The sequence below is a fragment of the Heterodontus francisci genome, chromosome 18 (assembly GCF_036365525.1).
Source record: "Heterodontus francisci isolate sHetFra1 chromosome 18, sHetFra1.hap1, whole genome shotgun sequence".
NCBI lineage: Eukaryota > Metazoa > Chordata > Chondrichthyes > Heterodontiformes > Heterodontidae > Heterodontus > Heterodontus francisci.
The window spans coordinates 45266897-45288447 of NC_090388.1; the positions used below are offsets into that span (position 1 = coordinate 45266897).

General features: G+C 42.2%; 1 protein-coding gene across 2 annotated transcripts; it reads right to left on the reverse strand.

The window, feature by feature from the left end:
* Positions 1 to 209: 209 nt before the first annotated feature.
* crebl2 (cAMP responsive element binding protein-like 2) lies at positions 210 to 15327 on the reverse strand. 2 transcript variants are annotated; one of them, XM_068051248.1, is made up of 4 exons: positions 14902 to 15325; positions 10157 to 10354; positions 9607 to 9751; positions 210 to 528 (listed from the first exon to the last, which is right to left on the reverse strand). In XM_068051248.1, coding segments are annotated over exons 1-4 (360 nt in total). In that variant the 5' UTR covers positions 14917 to 15325; the 3' UTR covers positions 210 to 526. The 2 variants fall into 2 exon arrangements, with proteins under 2 accessions (XP_067907349.1, XP_067907348.1); XM_068051247.1 differs by lacking the exon at positions 210 to 528 and adding an exon at positions 6516 to 6701 and having other exon boundaries at positions 14902 to 15327.
* Between the last annotated feature and the right edge of the window lie 6224 nt (positions 15328 to 21551).

The following is a 21551-nucleotide window of genomic DNA, read 5'->3' on the forward strand; positions in this document are numbered from 1 at the left end:
TAAGGTAGACATTGGCAGTTTTGTGAAAGATGACATGTTTAGACACTGAAGAGCTGGCCTCAACAGCAGTTGATTCTGATGGCAGTGCATTTATCCATCCCAGCAAAACTCAGGGCTCGATTCTCTTTCGCTCAAGGATAAAAGGCATCGAGGGGACATGCTTTGTGTAGAGGGAGAGGCCAACAAATACATTTCTCTGGTATCACAAATGCTTTCAAGCCACAATTTTTATTGCTATTTTTACATTAAAAATTATAAAATACAAGTGCCCCGCAACGGTGCATTCAATTTACATTACTTACAAATATACAGCATGGTCAGAGACCCATATAAATTGCGTTCAAACTATTATTGCACATTTTCTAAAGAATGTAATATTTTGAACATTGCCAAAGGATGCAGTCGATAATTATTTTAGCTTCTTTCTCTGGTTAATTTCCAGTATTTCACAATATAGTTTGCACTAACAAGAACCGACTTTGTCTCGATCATTTCTTCATTTCCAAGTAACAGAAGGTCAGAATTCTTCTGTAATTAAAAAAGCCAATTGAAATATTAATAGGAAAACTGCAGATATCGAACTTCAACAATGTTTCATTTACTCACATCAGGAAATAGCGACATGGAAGAACTTTCGCAATACATCAAATATGAAGAACTCACAAAGTAGCAGTACAAATTACTAAGGACCATGTATGAGACGTGAAAGTAACCTCAACAGTCAGTGTATATATTTTATTTCATCAGTAGTTATTTGCTATTGCCAAGACACTTCTTTTGTTTTGTTTATATTATACAGAGGGACTTTGAAATGGGTGATGTGATGCAGGCTAACTACTACCAGTGATTGATTGGCTTCTTCCCAGTTAGCCAGATTCTACATAGAAAATCAAAATCTCCAACACTGAAGTTTCACCAAATCTGCTCAAATTTGTTTTCACTTAATTATTTTGAAATACCCTACTCCATCTATGAAATGTTATAGTAACCAATTTGTGAAGAAACACCAAATTGCAGTCCAGGCTCCACTCTTTGCTGCCAATGACAGCTCTATTCTCAAAGGGTTATGAATGGAGCTGATTTTTGCAGAATCAGCGAACAACCCCAATCCTGACCTTATGTTAGCAGAACAATTATTGATGAAGCAGCTGAAGATAGTTGGGCTGAGGATATTTCCCCAAGGAACTCCTGCAGTGATGCCTTGGCTGTGATGATTGGCCTTGGACAACCTCAATAATCATCTTCAGTGCCAGGTATGATTTCAATTACTTGAGGGTTTCTCTGATCCCTGATCTCAGTTTTCCTTGAGCTCTGGAGTGTCACATTGGGTCAAATGCTATCTTGATGTTGAGAACAGCTACTCTCTCTCACTTTTCCTCTGCCATTCAACATGTGTCATTTTCTGGATTAAGGCAGTGATGAGGTCAAGAACTTGGTTATGACAAAAACCTCTGAATTGAGCATCAGCAAACAGATTACTGCTGAGGAGGAATTGCTTGATGGCACTTTTCCTTCCAGCATAGTTGGGAGGAGGCTGATAGGGCAGCAACTGATCAAGTTAAATTATTCTTTTTTGGTGTACAGGACATACTTAAGCAATCTTCCATACTGTAAAGTAGATAACAGCATAATTTCTGTACTAGCACATCTCAGCAAGGTCAGCAGCTAGTTCCGGTGCACAAGTCTTCAGCACCACAAACAGCCTGCTGTCATTTGCACCATGTCTATTGCACTCAACCATTTGTTAATACCATGTGAAACAAACTGAATTGATTGGGCACTGGTATCAGAGATGGTCGGAGAGGTCCACTCAGCCCCTTTGGCTGAAGCTGTGTTCAAACAACCTTGCACATATGCTGCTTTTTTACCATGGTAACAGAATATGGTTACAGCAGTAGGCCACTCGGCCCCGAGTCAATCTGTATCCTTACTCCATTTACCCACTCTGGCTAGCAGAAATTTGTCAATCTCAGATTTAAAATTATTAATTGAGCTAGCATCTACTGCTTTTTATGGGACAGTTCCATACTTTACCATCCTTTGTGTGAAGTGTTTCCCAACTTTTCTCCTGAATGACCTGGCTCTGATTTTAAGATTATGCCCTCATGTCCTAAAGTTTGTCTCTAATTACCCTATTAATTCCTTTCAAAAAACCTCAATGGAATCATCCCCGAATCAGAAAATACAATATTAATTTATATAATCGCTCAATTTAAACCTTGATAACATACTCGGAAGAAGTGCAGCACAGATTCACAAAACCAATATATCCTAAGGTGCAGTGCCCAAAAATTGTAGTCCTGATATGTTCTGTAGCAAAACTTGCTTCCTTTTATATTCTAGCCCTCTAGATATAAAGGTAAACATTCCTCCAGCCTTTCTGATTATATTTTGAGCTGTGTACAAGGACCCCTAAATCTCTTTGGACCTCCACTGTTTCTTAAAACTCAGATCTATCCCTTTTGGTCCAGAATAGATGAAATGTATCGGATGGAGATGTTCATAAAGGCTCCTCCGCCTGTTATTAGTCCAAGTGCCCACCACCATTATGGACTGGATGTGATGAGGCTAGAGTGTTTTGCTTTGAACAGCTGGGTGCAGGACAGCTTATTTCTTTCTGAATTATTCTACTTTTGGTGCTTAGCATTGATGGTCCCCTCCTCTTCCTCATCTACATGTAGTCCATTGGTTACATTATCCACATGGCATCAGCTTCCACAGGTATTGGATGACCTCCACCACCTTTCTCAAACTCGCCACTGTCTCATGTGGCTTCCCAGATCTCCAGTCTTACATCAGCCACAATTTCCTCCAGTTAAACATTAGGAAGACTGTTCCAATCATCTTCCACCCCCACACACATTTGATACCTTTGTTGCTAAATATGTCTCTCTCTCTCTGGCCTGGTCTTAGGCTGAAAAAGACTGCTTGCAACTTTGGGGTCCTATTCAGCCCTGAGCTGAGCTTCTGACTGCATAATCATTTCCATCACCCACCTCCACTCCTATCGTAACCTGCCGTCGAAGCACACTCCCACATCAATTCCAGACTAGATTACTCCAACAATCTCGTGGTTGGCCTCCCATCCTTCACACTTCATTAGCTAGAACTCATCCTCAACTCTGCTGCTTCAATTCTATCTCAAAGTTCTGCTCAATAACCTACAGTGGTTCCTTCCACAGCATTGCACCTCATCACTAACCTCTTCCAGCCCTACAACTCTGTGCCCCAGCAAACCCTTTTTTGGCCTCCTGTACATATCCTCCACCCCTCCCCCGCCAACCAATTCCCAACTGACAGAATCACAGAATAATACAGTGCAGAAGAGGCCCTTCGGCCCATCGAGTCTGCACCGATGCATTAAAGACACCTGACCTGTCTACCTAATCCCATTTGCCAGCACCTGGCCCATAGCCTTGAATGTTATGGCGTGCCAAGTGCTCATCCAGGTACTTTTTAAAGGATGTGAAGCAACCTGCCTCTACCACCCTCCCAGGCAGGGCATTCCTGACCGTCACCATCCTCTGGATAAAAAAGTTCTTCCTCAAATCCCCCTTAAACCTCCCGCCCTTCACCTTAAACTTGTGACCCTTCGTAACTGACCCTTCAATTAAGGGGAACAGCTGCTCCCTATCCACCCTGACCATGGGTGAAAACATGAATCACGCCTTGAGAAAGAGACATGGCCAATGATTATCTGCAGTTAATTTCATCGACAGCTGTGGTCTGGGAATTCTGCATGCAGGGAGTCCAACATCAGTTGATTAATCTAAATCAGCAACTTTGTGGTGATGCATCCTTGTGCAAGAATTGTTTAGAAGTTATATTGAAATAGTTTAGATGTGTCTATCGTTTTGACAATAAGGAAGATTGCAGAGTTTGTAAACTACTGTAATATATGGACTGAATTTTTTTCATTTACCTGTTAAATGCTGAATAGATTCTATATCTGTTTAATAGCCTGAGCCAGGGTACTATAGAGTTCAAATGCATCCTCCTACTGAAAACGAGAATCACATGATGGCACGATTTATTCCAAGCCAGTAGACAGTCAAAAGGGTTCTTTTTACCCTTGGGCTTCACTTTTTTTTTTCCAAAAACTTAGATATCAGACAGGTAAATACAGTCTAGTTCAGGAGAAGTGAGGTCTGCTTATGGGAATATTATTAGTCAGTTATACTACTGTGGACTCAAAGAGATTCATTTGTATGTTGAAACATAATCGAAAAATGTTCAGCCATTTGTGGAATCTTCAATTTATTTTACTCACGAGGCATGGTAACTTGTGTCAAAAAGTAGCACTTTAAACTCTTGAAATAAAATTCAAGGAGCTCCCTTCACTTTATTCATACGAACCTATGAATTAGGAAAAGTAGGCTATTCGGCCCCCTCGCGCTTGTTCCGCCATTCAATAAGATCATGGCTGATCTACCTGTGTCTCAAATTCCAAACTCCCATCTACCCCCGATACCTTTGACTCCCTTACCTAACAAGAATCGATCTACCTCCGCCTTAAAAATATTCAATGACTCCGCCTCCTCCACTCTGAAGCAGAGTTCCAATGTCGCACAACCCTCAGAGAAAAAATTTCTCCTCATCTCTGTCCTAAAAGAGCGACCCCTAATTTGAAAACAGTGTCCCCTAGTTTTGGATTCACCCACAAGAGGAAACATCCTTTCCACATCCATTCATACTTGGCACTGTACAATTAATAGAAGTTTTTGTGATGCCAACAAGTTCATGAAATATCTGTGCTTGTGACTACAACCAATCATGGACCCAATATACAATACAGCACTACAAATAACTAGCAACCTCCATATCATTAAAGCAAAATACTGCGGATGATGGAAATCTGAAATAAAAACAAGAAATGCTGGAACCACTCAGCAGGTCTGGCAGCATCTGTAGAAAGAGAAGCAGAGTTAACGTTTCGGGTCAGTGACCCTTCATCGGATGAAGGGTCACTGACCCGAAACGTTAACTCTGCTTCTCTTTCCACAGATGCTGCCAGACCTGCTGAGTGGTTCCAACCTGCATATCATGTTGGACAAAGTTTTATATTTTTGCCACAGTGACTTGTAACCGTGATACTAATGAACTACAGCTGTGGTTAAATCAGTAAACAAATATTAACAGATGAAAGATTTACCACCTTCTCCCAAACAGAAACTCTACAATTTCTCATCCCAGGATTCTATCCTGAAGACATTTTATTCAATTTTTGATTGTGCATTTTTACTAGTTCTTAACCAGATTACTAAATGAATTGTCCCATAAAAATTAAACATTAGGTGTCTTTGAGCAAGAGACCAAATATAAAAACTGATATTTTGGTTTGCTATGTTAGAACTACCCCTATCGTCAGGTGTTGACCAGGTATGACTAATGTCCAGTGTGGAATTTCTAAACATTGGAAACTTATAATTGAGACAGGGTCCACTTATATTGCAGAACCAACTCGAGTTGGTTCTACAATATTGCAGGGCTTCTGGTGTTCCAAGTTTACTTTTTTTTTTAATATACAGTTAGATGGATGCACAGTATTCATGAAAAACTGCAATTAAACAAGGACAGTTATTCAAAAGACAGAAAATTGAAATTCACAGCAACTGTGTTTATACAATCTTACTCAGTGTGATCAAAAAGATGTCTCACATTCAGCATCATTGGTAGCCATTTAAAGTTCCTTCATGAGGTACCTAGCATGTAGACGTAGGGAACAAAACCATCCGTCTGTTTTGTGCCCTCAAATATAGTGCTGCAAGAGTATTAAGCCAATCTGAGGCTAATCAGAGATTACTAAATACATGGCTCTATCAACTTTTCTTTCGGAAGGGAGAAGTTTGAGCCAACAGGCAGTACTTTTTGTTTTACAATTTTCTAGCACTATGGAGGTAGCCTGGTATTATTAGGAATAAAGAAAATACTTGCATGTTTATATAGTGACCTTCATGACCTCAGGACATCTGAGAGCACTTCACAACTAATCAAGTATTTTGGCAGTGTGGTCACTGCTGTAAAAGAGGAAATGTGGCAGCCAATTTCCGCACAGCAAGGTCCCACAAACAGCAATGAGAACCGATAACCTGCTTTACTGATGTTAGTCGAGAGATAAAGGTCAGTCAAGACACCTGGCAGGATTCTGCTTTTCAAAATAGCATCATGGAATCTTTACACCCACCCGAGCTGCCAGACGGGGCCTCAGTTTACCTTTTCATCCAAGGGGCAGCACCTCTGAAAGTACAACACATCACTGAGTACTGCACTAGTGTCAGTCTAGATTTTATGTTCAAGTCCCTGGCATAAGACTTAAGCACTCAATCTTCTAACTCAGAGGCAGGAATGCTACCACTGACTGATGACTAACACCTAATCTAATAAACTAGTGGCATTACTAGTGTAGCATGTTTACTAGAATTTGCTATCAGGCTCGAGTGCGACAGCTAGAGGTAATTGATAGTAGTATCCGTTGTTATTGGCTGCTATTTGCACTCACCTTAGAACAAAAATCATTCCCTGTCAGCTGTGCAGCAAAACACCTGAATGTAGAGCCATTTTCAAAAGCAATCATTCTGCAGCTATTGCCAGAACCCATGTGGTACATTTAGCCAACACCCTTGACTGGAAGATACACGCCCTCAACTGCGGCAGATGGAAGTTATAAATATACCACAAGCAGAGCTGGGTACCACGGGAGCCTAGAAAAATACGATAGGCATTTTCAGCTCCTTTACTAGCTAAAGATTTATGGGATTAAAGAAAGAAAATAAAACAGGCAATACACTCACAGGATCTCCCAAAAATATAAAATAAATGGAACTGATTTCCTCTCCTTGCCAAGGCAATGGGCTCTTGTTGGGGGTACTTGACAGCAACCCCCCCCCACCCCCCCGCCCCAGTATTTTGGTTATAAGACATTTATTATGCATATCTATACAAGTGCTGGCAGTCCTTTTCCATGTGCTGATAGGAAGGATTCACAGCTAGACCTGACCTTGCCTTCAAAGGAACATAGAAGCAGGAGCAGACCATTCAGTCCTTTGAGCCTGCTCTGCCATTCAATTAGATCATGGCTGATCATTTACCTCAACGTCACTTTCCCACTCTATCCCCATATCCCTTGATGTCATTAGTATCCAGATATCAATCGATTTCTGTCTTGAACATGCTCAATGCTTGAGCTTCCACAGTCCTCTGGGGTAGAGAATTCCAAAGATTCACCACCCTCTGAGTGAAGAAATTCCTCCTCATCTCGTTCTTAAATGGCCTGCCCCTTATTCTGAGACTGTGTCCCCTGGTTCTCGACTCACCGGCCAGGGGAAACATCCTATCTACATCCACCCTATCAGAATTTTGTAAGTTTCAATGCGATCACCTCTCATTCTTTGAAACTCTAGAGAATACAGGCCCAGTTGCATCAATCTCTCCTCTTAAGAAAATCCCACAAGCCCGGGGATTAGTCTGGTGAATCTCCATTGCACTCCCTCAATGGCAAGTATATCCTTCCTTAGATAAAGGAGACCAAAACTGTACACAATACTCCAGGTGCAGTCTCACCATGGCTCAACACAATTGCAGCAAGACATCTTTACTCTGTACTCAAAACACCTTGTGATAAAGGTCAACATACCACTTGCTTTCCTAATTACCTGCTGCACCTGATTGCTAGCTTTAATTGACTCCAGGTCCCTTTGGACATCAACACTTCCCAACCTCTCACCATTTAAGAAAAAACAGAAAGACACTATTTTCAACCAAAGTGGATAACTTCACACTTATTCACATTATATTCCCCATTCACTTAGCCTGTCGAAGTCCCTTTGAAGCCTCCTTGCATCCTCCTCACAACTTACATTCCTACCTAGTTTTGGGTCATCAGCAAATTTGGAAATATTTGGTCCCCACAGATTGTGAACAGCTGTGGTTCCAGCACTAATCCTTGTGGTACGCCACTAGTAACAGCCTACGATCCTGAGAATGACCCATTTATTCCTACTCTCTGCTTTCTGTCTGTTATCCAATTCTCAATCTATAGCAGTAGATTACCCCCAATCCCACGTGCTCCAATTTTGTTTACTAACCTCCTGTGTGGGATCTCATCAAAAGCCTTCTGAAAATCCAAATACACCACATCTACTGGTTCTCCTTTATCTGTGCTACAAATAACATCCTCAAAAAACTCCAACAGGTTTGTTAAACATGATTTCCCTTTCATAAATCCATGTTGACGCTATCCAAATTCTATTATTATTTTCTAAGTGCCTAGTTATCATCCTCTATTATAGATTCTAACATTTTCCCTACTACTGACGTCAAACTAACAGGTCTGTAGTTTCCCATTTTCTCTCTCCCCCCTTTCTTAAATAGTGAGTTACATTTGCTACTTTCTAGTCTGCAGGAAGCTTTCCATAATCTATAGAATTTTGAAAGATAACCACCAATGCATCTACTATCGCTATAGCCACATCCTTTAACACTCTGGGATGTAGCTCATCTGGTCCAGGGGATTTATAAACTTTCAATCCAGTTAATTTCTCAAGTACTACCTCGATCAATACTACTTTCTTTCAGTTCCTCATTTTCACAAGTCCCTTGGTTCCCTAGTATTTCTGGGAGATTTTCTTGTATCTTCCTGTATGAAGACAAAGGCAAAGTAACTGTTTAGTTTCTCCACCATAAATTCTCGTCTCCCCCTGTAATGGACCCACATTTATCCTTGCTAATCTTTTCCTTTTCACATACCTAAAGAAGCTTTTATCGTCCACCTTTATGTTTCTCGCTAGTTTACATTCAGATTCTCTTTTCCCTTTATGAGTTTCTTGGTCATCCTTTGCTGGATTCTGTCTACCGTCAAATCTTTTAGTGAATTTTTCCAAACCACCATGGCCAACTTGCCCCCCCACCTCCCCCATACCTGCATATTCAGTTTCCTTTGTTCAGATTTAAGACTCATAGTTCATTCTGAAACTAACCACTTTCAAACTTAAATGTAAAATTCAATCATATTATGGTCACCATTTCCCAAAGGCTCCTTTAGAGCAAGGTTGTTAATTAGCCCTTTCTCATTGCATAATACTAAATCTAAAATAGCCCGATCCCTAGTTGGTTCTTCAACATACTGCTCCAGAAACCTATCTCGTACACACTGCAGGAATTCATCCTCGACAGCATTAGTTATTAGGTTTACCCAGTCTATATGTAAATTGAAGTTTACGATTACTGTATTTACCATGTTACATACACCTCTAATTTCCTGATATATACCATGTCCAACATTACCACTACTGTTTGGTGGCCTGTAAACAACTCCCACCAATGTTTGCTGCCCCTTGCTGTTTCTTAGCTCCACTCAAATTGATTGTACATCTTCACTCAATATCCATACACGCACAATTCCAGCAAAGGTTGTTTGACAGCAATCAGGAACAGGGAGACGGACTATTTTCCCTTTCCCAAACCCACAGACAATGAGGGCAATTGTACTCTTAGCTCTGAGATCAGTTAACTCAGAGCATAGGCTGGAAATTGAAAGAGGGATCTTCTTAGCCCATGTTTGTTCAGAACAGTCCCTAAATCCAAGTGATTAATGAAATAAATACTTACAAGCCAAATTGACACTTCCTTCAGTTCTTGTTTTTCCTGGTTTGTTCATAGTCTGCTGTGCCTTGCTCTGCTCTTCCCCTGTTAGCAGTGCTTTTATTTCTGATGGTATCTTCCCCTGATCCATTGCTGTACACCACTGCTTGTACTACAAAATCAAAAGACACGAGTGTAGGGTTCAAGCACAACCAGGTGCAGAGCAAAGCTCTGAAAGTCTACTTTAGAGCTCTCAAAAAATCCAGTCATTTTGAATACAATTTGTAAGCAGCAATAAAGGAAGATACCAAGCCAGGCCCCAAATATTGTGTGTGAAGGAACAGTCCAAAAGCAATAGTCTGAAAAAGTTACCAAAACTATACTTCAGCTTTTATCAATGTGACAAAATCCTTAAGAAAATGTAGAAATTTTAAAGAATCTGCTTATAGTCTAAATAACTTTACATACATGGGTAGAAGTAACAAAACACAAAAATATCTAGAAAATGCAAACTATGTTTCTTTATGCTTCATGGTGCTGCACCATAACAATTCTATCCATCAATATTTTCACGTACCATCTCCAGCTCTTCTCTCAGAGCACAGATTGCTCTTTCTCTTCTAGATACAAGCTCTTCCAAGTACTGATAGCGCAGCTTTTTTCTTGCTCTGCATTCTCTGGCACTCTGCCGACTTCTCTCAAGCTTCGCCTTTAAATCAATTTTAGCAGGTTTACGGCCTCGCTTTCCAGGTTTCTTCACTTTACCTCCCACCACCTGAGGGAGGAAATGTTTGAGGAAAAAAATTGAGTGTTATACAGATTCTACAGCTCAACAAATTCTCCCTATTAATCATTATGAAATTTCTATCTATTGGAAGTCAGGCAGAACATACCTTTCACTTGGATTTTCAGAAGATCTAGGTACTGCCACCCATGAAAGCTATGAAAATCATAATTGCCCTCTATTTAAATGGAAAAACGCTTAGGGTACCAAATACAATATTTAACATAAATTTTCCTGCTAGCTTTGATATCTTGAGCAAGTTTTTTTCCCCCCCCCATATGCCCTTTTTGTACCTCATATTTTCTCGGTATCTATTTGATACTTTTTAAAATCGCTCTCCTCATCCATCAACTCTGAATGGGAATGTAAGGATATGTAGTGAAATTGCATGCACAATCTTGAATATAATTGAGATACTTCCCAATATGCATAATAGAAGGAAAAATACACACATTAAAAAATGTAAGCTAGAAGCATTATTTCAGTAAAAAGGGTATGATGTAGTAGCCATTAGAGATTTGGCTACAGTCTGAGCATTGGGAGTTAAATATTCCAGGCTAGGATTTTAAAAAGGACAGGAAAATTAGGAAAGTGGGTGCAGCACTGTTGATAAAAGATGTAATTACTGCAATAAAAAGTGTGATCAGCCACTTTCCCTTGCATTTGTGTAAACCTTTTAGACAAAAACAGATTATCGGTCATTATCACATTGCTGTTTGTGGGAGCTTGCTGTGCACAGGTTGGCTGCCGTGTTTTCTACATTATAACAATGACTATACTTCCAAAGTACTTCAGCTGCTGTAAAGTGCTTCGGGATATCAGGGGTTGACAAAAGAGCATTTAAATGCAAGTCTTTCTTTTTATTTAGACTGATATTTTCACTGACTGTGCTTCCTGACCATAAGTGCTTAACTACAGAATTGGGGTTTTACCTCTCAGCAATGGTACGTCCCACCACTTGTCTGTCAATTTACCCATTAACAATTCAGCCCAGTTTACTGTGGTCAATTCTCTTCTTATCTCTTCAAACTGTCTGGCATAAATTTAAAATCCTGGTTTCTTGCACTTCTCACTCTCAAACTTAATATCAAATTCAATCATATTATCATCACTACTCAAAAAGATGGTTATAGAATCATAGTACAGTACAGAAGGAAGCCATTTGGCCCATCACGTCTGGGCCAGTTTTAAACCTTTGTTTCCTGTCAATGTTGCTACTACATTTCCTATTATAATATAAGCCTGAACTATTCTAGCAAGCCTCTTGCTGGATACCTTACTGAACACCTTCTGAAAATCTATCCACACAAGTGGCTTGGCTCATTTCATCAGAGCAAGGTGCATGTTGGGGAGGGCGGACGAGGGGGCGGGGGGTGGCTAAGCCTTTTCCAGACTCATGAAATTTCATATGGGACCCAATTTAAATCATTTGCAGATAAAAACACGAGTTTTCCCTGGCAACATTGATTCTTTGCTCTGTCCAAAACTGCATAAATGGAAAACTGGGCCCACAAGGTTGGGGTCCAATTTTTCAATCCAAGCTTACCACCAGCAAGGCTCTGTGTTACAAATGGAGCCTTGGAAAATGGGGGTTGTATGTCCTGGTAGTATATTCATGTCTTTGGGGATCCTGCCATCTTCCATGCGGCTCACATGGCTTGGCCATGTGAGCCGCATGGAAGATGGCAGGATCCCCAAAGACACATTGTACAGCGAGCTCGCCACTGGTATCAGACCCACCGGCCGTCCATGTCTCCGTTATAAAGACGTCTGCAAACGTGACATGAAATCGTGTGACATTGATCACAAGTCGTGGGAGTCAGTTGCCAGCATTCGCCAGAGCTGGCGGGCAGCCATAAAGACAGGGCTAAATTGTGGCGAGTCGAAGAGACTTAGTAGTTGGCAGGAAAAAAGACAGAGGCGCAAGGGGAGAGCCAACTGTGCAACAGCCCCAACAAACAAATTTCTCTGCAGCACCTGTGGAAGAGCCTGTCACTCCAGAATTGGCCTTTATAGCCACTCCAGGCGCTGCTTCACAAACCACTGACCACCTCCAGGCGCGTATCCATTGTCTCTCGAGATAAGGAGGCCCAAAAGAAAGAATATTCATGTGTGATAAGTTATTAAAAACAACTGATATTCTGTGTGGTGCTATACCAGCAAAGTCCCTTGTGCAGTCCTGCATCACATGGCACCTATTTAATACAGAAACCCATGACAACAGTAAGGCTGTTGTTGATGTTATTTATTAAAAATATCAAAAATTCATTATCCTCTCAGCTTACAACATAACTTAAACTCAACTATATTACTTCTCTATGCTTTACTAAATACCATTCAGCAGCCTCTATTTATAAAGAAGCTCAATATAGAAATGAAATGAACTGAAAGTAGCTTATAGACAGGAGAATTCTCAATGACCCTTACCATCAAATTGTTGTCTGATTCGGTTTTGTTACTCATCACTAAATCGATTATGACTTGTTCCCTTATTGGTTCTAAAACAAAATGTTCTAGAAAACTGTTCCAAATACATTCCAGAAATTCACCGCATTTACTACTTGAGCTGTTCTGCTTCTCCCAGTCTACTTAAATTCATACTTCCCATTATAACTGCACTGCTTGTGCTACATGCTTCCCTAATCTCCATATTTATAGATTATACACCCCCCCCTCCCCCACCATTATATCACAACTATTAAGAGGTCTGTAGACAACTATTAAGAGTCTGTGTTGTGATGAAGGGTCACAGACCTGAAACGTTATCTCTGTTTCTCTCTCCACGGATGCTGCTGGACCTACCAGGTGTTTCCGGCACTTTCTGTTCTCATTTCAGAGTTCCAGCATCTGCAGTATTTTGCTCTTATTGAGAGTGCATTTTTAGTCAAAAGTGTTGCTCGCCCCTTTCCCAATTTTCCTGCCCTTTCGAAAGATCCTATAACCTGAATTAGTTAACTCCAAATTATCAGCCATGGCTATATCGCACCCTTTATACTGAATGTACTTCCAATTTCCAAGAAGGAATTTTCTTCCACACAAGATCAGATGGCAGGTTGTTCAACCTTGCCCGTCTTAGAGCAAAGACCAAAGTACGGAAAGTCCTCATCAGGGAACTCCTCTTTGCTGACAATGCTGCATTAACATCCCACACAGAAGAGTGTCTGCAGAGACTCATTGACAGGATTGCTGCTGCCTGCACCGAATTTGGCTTAACCATCAGCCTCAAGAAAACAAACATCATAGGACAGGACGTCAGAAATGCTCCATCCATCAATATCGGCAACCACGCTCCGGAAGTGGTTCAAGAGTTCACCTAGCTAGGCTCAACTATCACCAGTAACCTGTCTCTCGATGCAGAAATCAACAAGTGCATGGGAAAGGTGTCCGCTGCTATGTCCAGACTGGCCAAGAGGGTGTGGGAAAATGGCGCACTGACACGGAACACAAAAGTCCGAGTGTTTCAAGCCTTGCTCTACGGCAGCGAGGCCTGGACAACATATGTCAGCGAAGAGCAACGTCTCAACTCATTCCATCTTCGCTGCCTCCGGAGAATCCTTGGCATCAGGTGGCAGGACCGTATCTCCAACGCAGAAGTCCTCGAGGCAGTCGACATCCCCAGCATATACATCCTACTGAGCCAGCGGCGCTTGAGATGGCTTGGCCATGTGAACCACATGGAAGATGGCAGGATCCCCAAGGACGCATTGTACAGCGAGCTCGTCACTGGTATCAGACCCACCGGCCATCCATGTCTCCGCTTTAAAGATGCCTGCAAATGCGCATTGAAGTCCTGTGACATTGACCACAAGTCGTGGGAGTCAGTTGCCAGTGATCGCCAGAGTTGGCGGACAGCCATAAAGGCGGGACTAAAGAGTGGTGAGTCGAAGAGACTTGGGAGTTGGCAGGAAAAAAAATACAGAAGGGCAAGGACAGCACCAATTGTGTAACAGCCCCGACAAACAATTTTATCTACAGCGCCTGTGGAAGAGTCTGTCACTCTAGAATTAGCCTTTATAGCCACTCCAGGCGCTGCTCCACAAACCACTGACCACCTCTAGGTGCTTACCCATTGTCTGTCGAGACAAGGAGGCCAAAGAAGACGACTTCTAACTCACTTGTTTTATTTTTATGATGTCAAAATTTTCCCTGTTTTGTACATTTTTGGGAGGTCTCAATTACATTAAATATTGTATGAGCCAATTCACCACACGTCCTTAAAACCCCATTCAGACTTGATTTTAAATTTATCATCTAAACGTAGCTATGCTATAATAACACAATTTAAATATCCAGACTCGTTCGAGTTATTCAATATCTAGGGGTTGCAATAACGCTGCAGTAAACTTTAACCATAAACCTGCATCACCATCTGATTGAAACTATATCAATGGAAATTTAAGGACTAGTTGTCTTTTACAAAAGGTGGACGGAAAGCTGAAATATGAATCTACAATGACTGGGATCGAGTGGGTGCCGGCCTTTTCGAGCGGCCCCCAGCAGAGGCCTGTTGATATCTGGGCTCTCGACCGCACACTTACCTTACTATCATCCATGCTGCGCCGTCCACCCGCAGCTCACACCTCCTCTTATCCCTGGCTTCCCCCGCCCCCGGTCTCGGGCAGCAGGCGAGGTCCTCGGTCCCGGGCTCCGGTCAGTGACAGAAGGAGAGGTCCTCGGTTCCAGGCTCCGGTCAGTGACAGCAGGCGAGGGCCTCGGTTCCAGGCTCCGGTCAGTGACAGAAGGAGAGGTCCTCGGTTCCAGGCTCCGGTCAGTGACAGCAGGCGAGGGCCTCGGTTCCAGGCTCCGGTCAGTGACAGCAGGCGAGGACCTCGGTTCCAGGCTCCGGTCAGTAACAATAGGCCAGGACCCGATCCCAGACTCCCTCTTGGTTCGAATGGAAAACTCGCAACCACCTCTGGAAAACAAACACTGCTCCCAATGCGCATGTGTCAAGCTATGTCATTGCTCGGAGCCTGAGGAATGTCATCAGCCCGCGCCCACTCCGCCCTGAACCCCAGACAGTTCATGTTGGCCTATATAGCCTCAATTTCCTAATCTCTCTCGCAGGTGTTGAGTTATGCTGGGTTGCAGTCCCATGGCAGTTCTCTTGCCTTAGTGGTGGAGCCTAGTCCACATGTATGAGCCTGATGATGATGGCTGTCAGTGATGACAGTTGTGATTCATCTCCCAATTTAATATGGGTTGTGGGTTCTCATGATTAAAGTTCAATTTTTGTGAGAAATGTTTTCCCTACGTAAAGGACCTGAGCGTTGATCTTTCCTTCATTTGCTTTGGACTCTTTTCATTGAACTGGATATGACTTGCTTCAAATTTCACTATGCCAACCTTTATCATCTTTTGCTACTTTTTCCTGTCACAAGCATCATGTTCCCACGTATCAGTTGAAATGGGACATTATTTTAGATTAGTCTTTAGACAAACCTTATACCTTTTGTAATAAAAGCAAAATACTGCTGGAAATCTGAAATAAAAACAGAAAGTGCTGGAAATACTCAGCAGGCCTGGCAGCATCTGTGGAGAGAGAAGCAGAGTTAACGTTTCAGGTCTGTGACCTTTCATTATACCTTTTGAACTGACCGCCACATAAGTGATTACCAAGCTGCAGCTCACCTTAGCATATCTTCTTGGGTAGTCTAGTATCAAGCATGCGGACAAAGTGACCAGACCACCTTAGTTGCGCCCTTACTATCATTGCCTCGATGCTAGGCATATTTGCACTTCTGAGGACCTCAGTGTCCTGAATCAAATTTTCATGATCTTTGAGAAATTTTGGTGGAAATTATTGAGTTTCGTGATGTAATGACTGTATTGCAGACAAACTGTAAGGATGTTATAACTATTGCCTTGTAGACCTTAAGTTTTATTACCAGTTTAATGCTTTTATCCAATAACCTCACATTGAGCCTTCTAATAATAAAATAACATTTTATTTTCCCCACACTTTTTGTCTCATGACGTGGAGTTGCTTTTTTATTATTAAGGTGTTTAACATTAATGGTGTCTTAACATCAGCAAAATAAATATCTAAACTCTTGCCATGAACCTGCCACTCTCTAGTTGTGGACTTGTAAAAGAGAGCAACCTTAATCAAATCTAACTCATCAGTGCCAATTATTATTTATAATAGTTTTAAGGAAAATTAAATAACAGCATTTTTCTTAATTGGAATTCCAATTTCTCTTTTCTTGTAAATCTCTCCCTTAGCATCTTGTTCAAAAATAGCTTGATCAACTTCATCCTACCTTCATAAAAGGCAAATTAGGTAGTAAAATCATTTTGTGGAATGCTTTATACGGTGAGATTGATGAATTTGATACACTGAAGAATATGGTTTAGAAAATCAAGTGCTAGATCAGGTCTATCAATTCTCACTCACTTGAAAGTGAACAACAAGTTTAACCTATTTTGATTTTTGTCACTCTTAAAAAATAACCATAACTCTGCATGTTTAAATAGGTTTACAATTTGTTAATTTATGGTCAAATAGGTCTGTGATTAGAGTCTAAAGCAGAATTTATTGGTCTATAAAAAGGCTTTGCTGCCTCATTTCTAACTAATCCCGTCAGAATGTTTTGATGTACTCACGTACGCAGCAGCTGTGCTTACTAGCTGGATTTCAAAACTTAATTGGCAATCGGAAGCAGAAGCGTTTGTTAATGGGAAAAACTCTAAATTAGAGGGGATCTGAGGGATGGTTAATCTTTGAGTTATGCCAAGGTCTATCCTGTTTATAACAAGCTCTTTATCAATGTGACAAATATAAGGGAGGTAAACAACATTTGTAGAGCTCTAGACCCATTAAACAGATGAGAACGAAGGAATAGCAGTTAGATTCTAATATTTAATGTTGGATCAGGAACTAGCAAATGTGTTTGTAAATCCATTAGCAAACATAGAACATGAGAAGGATTTGGATATGGTTATTGATCATTATTCACTGATCTCAAACTGAGCTTAAAGTTGTGGCTTTACAATTGGTACCAGTGCCCCATTACCAAGAAGTGTTAAAAGCTGTATGGAGTGCCATTCCTGACCACTTTCCAGTGATGTCCAGTGTAAAGTGCATATGCATACAACTACTTGTTGAGGACAGGATCAGATATAGTATCTCCACAGTTGATAGAGCTTCCAATGTTGGTGGAAATGTTAGGAGAGGGATTTATGATCAAAAAGAATGAAATATGAAATTGGGTTCATTTTTAAGAGTGAGTTATATTAAAATAAATTACATTTTTAAACCAAAGTGAGTCATTCTCATTCCAAATGAGTGAGAGTACACAATTTAGATACAAATGAAGTTAGCTATTCAACACTTTCATCTAGAAAGAGCTGGAAGTCCCTCTATTACAGCATCCTGATGTTCCTTAAATAATTCCAATGTTTTTGCTTCAGTCTTACCCAAAGATATATTCCATGTGTTGATTACTTTTTGTGATTACCTTTAACTAGTAGTGGCCTTGCCATAGTTTGAAGAAGTATTTCAGATTTATCTTTTCTATTCCATTTACTGTTTTATATATTTCTGTGAGGTACCCTGTCAGCTGCCTCTTTTTAAGGTTTAAAAGCCTTCTAGCCTTTCCTTATAACCCGTTAACTGATTTTAGGAATCACTGTCATGGTTCTTAGCTGCATTTCTTCCAGATATGAATACCTTTTGTTGGATCCCATTAGTTTCACAAAGAGAGACGAAGTCCGACTGTAGCTTTAAGAAACTTTATTGCAGTACTTCTTGGTTACATCATCAGCAAAGCAAACAACAACAACACCTGGGCTCTTCTCTCCTGCCTGAGCAGGGAAATCAAGCCTTTTCTTATAGTTCTTCATACACATCAGTGACACCCCCTTTATGTTCCCAATTGGTTTACAAATTCTGCAGTTTCTTGGTGTCATGGCCTGATTGGGGTACTGCCTTGTCACCTTCCCTTCAAGCAGTTTCTCATCCCCCCTATCTCCTTGGAATGTTAAGCTGATTGCTATACAATAGGTTATTATGAAGCGGCTTACAACTGTCCTGTTAGTTTTCTCTTGTTAGTCTACTCCTACTGATAAGCTGTCTGTGCAGCCCTGAAGCTATGAAGTCAGTTTATTAGTAGTACATGATTGATTAATTATTTCACCTTAAATGTCCCCATATTATTGTGTTCTCGAAAATTCTGTTCCCACACCTTCCTTTGATTCTTCAAACACTTAAGAATCATTCCCTTGATCCCACCTAGGTGCCTTTAATGGTCTCTACTTGTCCAGAAACAGCCTTCAACACCCAGAGGGGTCACACTCAATACGTTGCCTGCTTGTGCCACAGGAGGGGCTCGCGGGAGCTCTGTAAAGGCATAAGTTTTGCAGGGGCTTCAGTTACTTGTTTACAGCAACACTTGATAAGCAAAAACATCAAATACAGAATTACAATAATTCGGCGTTCAATCACGGGTCGCTCGTTTTACGTGAGAGGCGTGTATCCAGGCTTTCTTTCCTTCGACTTTAACTGCTGACTGGGTGGTCAGTAGCACTTGGAAAGGTCCCTCCCACTTGGCGCCCAAAGGTTCTTTGTGTATTTTCTTCACGGGTTCCCAGATTCCCGGATGACGTCGTGCCCTCCTTCTGGTGGGTCACCCCAAGCTGCCGACACCTGTGAGGAAGCAGAACTGACAGCATTTGTTAAGTTCTGGCAATATTCTAGTAAAGCTTCACTCATCAAGTGACAATCAGCTTTACGCAGATAAATTGTTCCCGGTAAAGACATGGGTCTTCCTGTTATTACTTCAAACGGGCTCAAGCCTGTTGTTCTGTTCGGGATCGCTCTGATACTACACAGAACCATCGGCAATTCCTGAGGCCACTTTATTCCTTCCCGGTGATACTTGGATAGTCGCTGCTTTAGCGTCTGATTCATTCATTCGTTCCACTTGGCCTGATGACTGGGGATGATGAGGACAGTGTAAATCCCACTTAATGTTCAGTAGTCGACTGACTTCCTGACAGACCGCGCCTTTGAAATGAGTTCCTTGGTCAGAGTCAATGCTGACCGGTACTCCCCATCTGGGGATGTAATCATTACACAGGACCTTCGCGGTGTGATTGGCCGTGGCTCTTCTAGCTGGGACGGCCTCTACCCATCTCGAAAATTTATCGACGATGACTAAAATGCCGGTGTATCCCTGACAAGGTGGGAGAGTGATATAGTCGACTTGTAAGCACTGGAATGGGCCAGCTGGAGCAGGGGCTCTTAGTTGAGGCATTATCGTGATGGGCCCTGGATTGTTTTTCTGACAGACCACACAGCGGTCAGTCACCAACTGGGCGTGTTTTTTGAACCCTCGACCCCACCAGCTTTTCTGGAACCGTGCCGTCATCTGTTGCGGGGCCAGGTGTCCCCAGGAGTGAATTTGTTGGGCTAAAAAGGGCATCAGCGCCTGTGGTGCGATGGGTTTCTCGGTGTCCCTTTGTCTCCAGATGCTGTCGTCACATATCTTCATCCCTGCTTCTATCCAGGTCCATTTTTCCTCTTTGGAACATTCACTCTGCATCACTTGTCGGTCTTGTGTCAGATGGGACGCATTCAGTTTACATATTTGCGTCCGTGTGTCCGGGGGATCACCTTGCGAGGTGGCTTCCTTGGCTGCCTTGTCGGCTAGGGCATTCCCCTTTGCCTCTCTGGTGTTGTCTTTCGTATGGGCTTTACATTTCAAAATGGATACCTTTTGTGGCAATTGCATGGCCTCCAGTAAGTCTCGGACCTCTTTCCCATTTCGAATAGGTGTACCAGCAGCAGTGAGAAATCCTCTTTTGCACCACAGCTGACCAAAGTCGTGAGCGACTCCAAAAGCATACTGTGAGTCTGTGTAAACATTAGCTGTCCTCCCCACTGCTATTCGACATGCTTCCGACAGGGCTCGCAGTTCGGCTTATTGGGCCGATGTCCCTGAAGGCAGGCATCCCGCTTCCACAACTTCGTGTAAGGTTGTAACTGCCCATCCTGCTTTCCGTGTACCGTTGTCAACAAAGGAGGATCCGTCTGTAAAAAGGATTAAATCTGGGTTGAGCAATGCTTCCTCTGCCGCTAGGGTTACCTCCTCTGATTCTTCCATAATCTCCACGCAATCATGTTCTTCTTCCTTCATCTCTTCAGGCCACGAGGGCATAGTTGCCGGATTTACCGGGCTGGCCCGGACAATGTGGAGATTGGGAGCCTCTAGGACTGTTGTCCATCGGGTCCATCTGGCTGCTGTCACTTGGGATACTCTGTTCATAGATGGCAATGTGTGGACTGTGTGCGGACACTTAACGGTTAACTTTTGATCTAATACCAGACCTGCAGTAGCCATTACTGCTTGGCATGTAGCTTCCATGGCTCTTAAACAACTGCCCCATCCTAGGGCGAGGGTGTCCAGTCTTTTCGAATAGTATCCAATAGGTCTCTGTTTGTCCCCGTGTTCCTGTGTCAGTATGGCAGTCATATATCCCTCTTTCTCGTGTACAAACAGGGTAAACGGTTTCCCATTATCGGGGATTCCCAGGGCTGGCACTGAGCACAAAGCCCTCTTTAAGTTTTCGAAAGTTTCTTCTTGTTCTTTGATTCGGGTAACTGATTCTTTAGAGGCCCGCTTTCCCTTCAAGAGATCGGTTCATGGTTGAGCTAGCTGTGTGTAGGAGGCGATCCAGTTTCTGTTGAAGTTACACAAACCCAAAAAGGACCTAAGCTCCTGGATAGTGGTGGGCAGTTTGGCAGCTCGAGTGGCGGCGGTCCTGTCCTGGGTGAGTTCTCTTTTTCCTTTCGAAATCTTTTGTCCCAGGTACACGACCTCTCCTTCTGCTATCTGCGCTTTGTCGATACTGGCTTTGTGTCCTCTCTGATGAAGGTGGTCCAGCAGGGTACGCAGATCTTGTTCGTGCTGTTCTTCTGTCTCAGAGGCTAACAGGATGTCGTCCACAGGATGACCGTGGAGTACATGGAAGGTAACTCCCTCAAGTGGTTTTGTAGGGCCATATAAAATACCATGGGGCTGTTGTGGAAACCCTGCGGCAGGCGAGTCCAGGTGTAGTGTTGTTGTTGTACAGTAAAGGCGAACCACGGTTGGACTTCGGGTGCCAGTGGCACCGACCAAAATCCGTTGGCCATATCGATAACAGAGAACCATTCGTGTTCCGGCTTCATAGCATTAAATACCGT

Coding starts and splice junctions, on each gene's coding strand:
- crebl2 (XM_068051247.1), bottom strand. Junction 9,752..10,156: donor TGAGAGAAGAGCTGGAGATG/GTACGTGAAAAT, acceptor TTGATTTTGTAG/TACAAGCAGTGGTGTACAGC. Junction 6,702..9,606: donor AGGAAGTGTCAATTTGGCTT/GTAAGTATTTAT, acceptor GTATTTTTCTAG/GCTCCCGTGGTACCCAGCTC.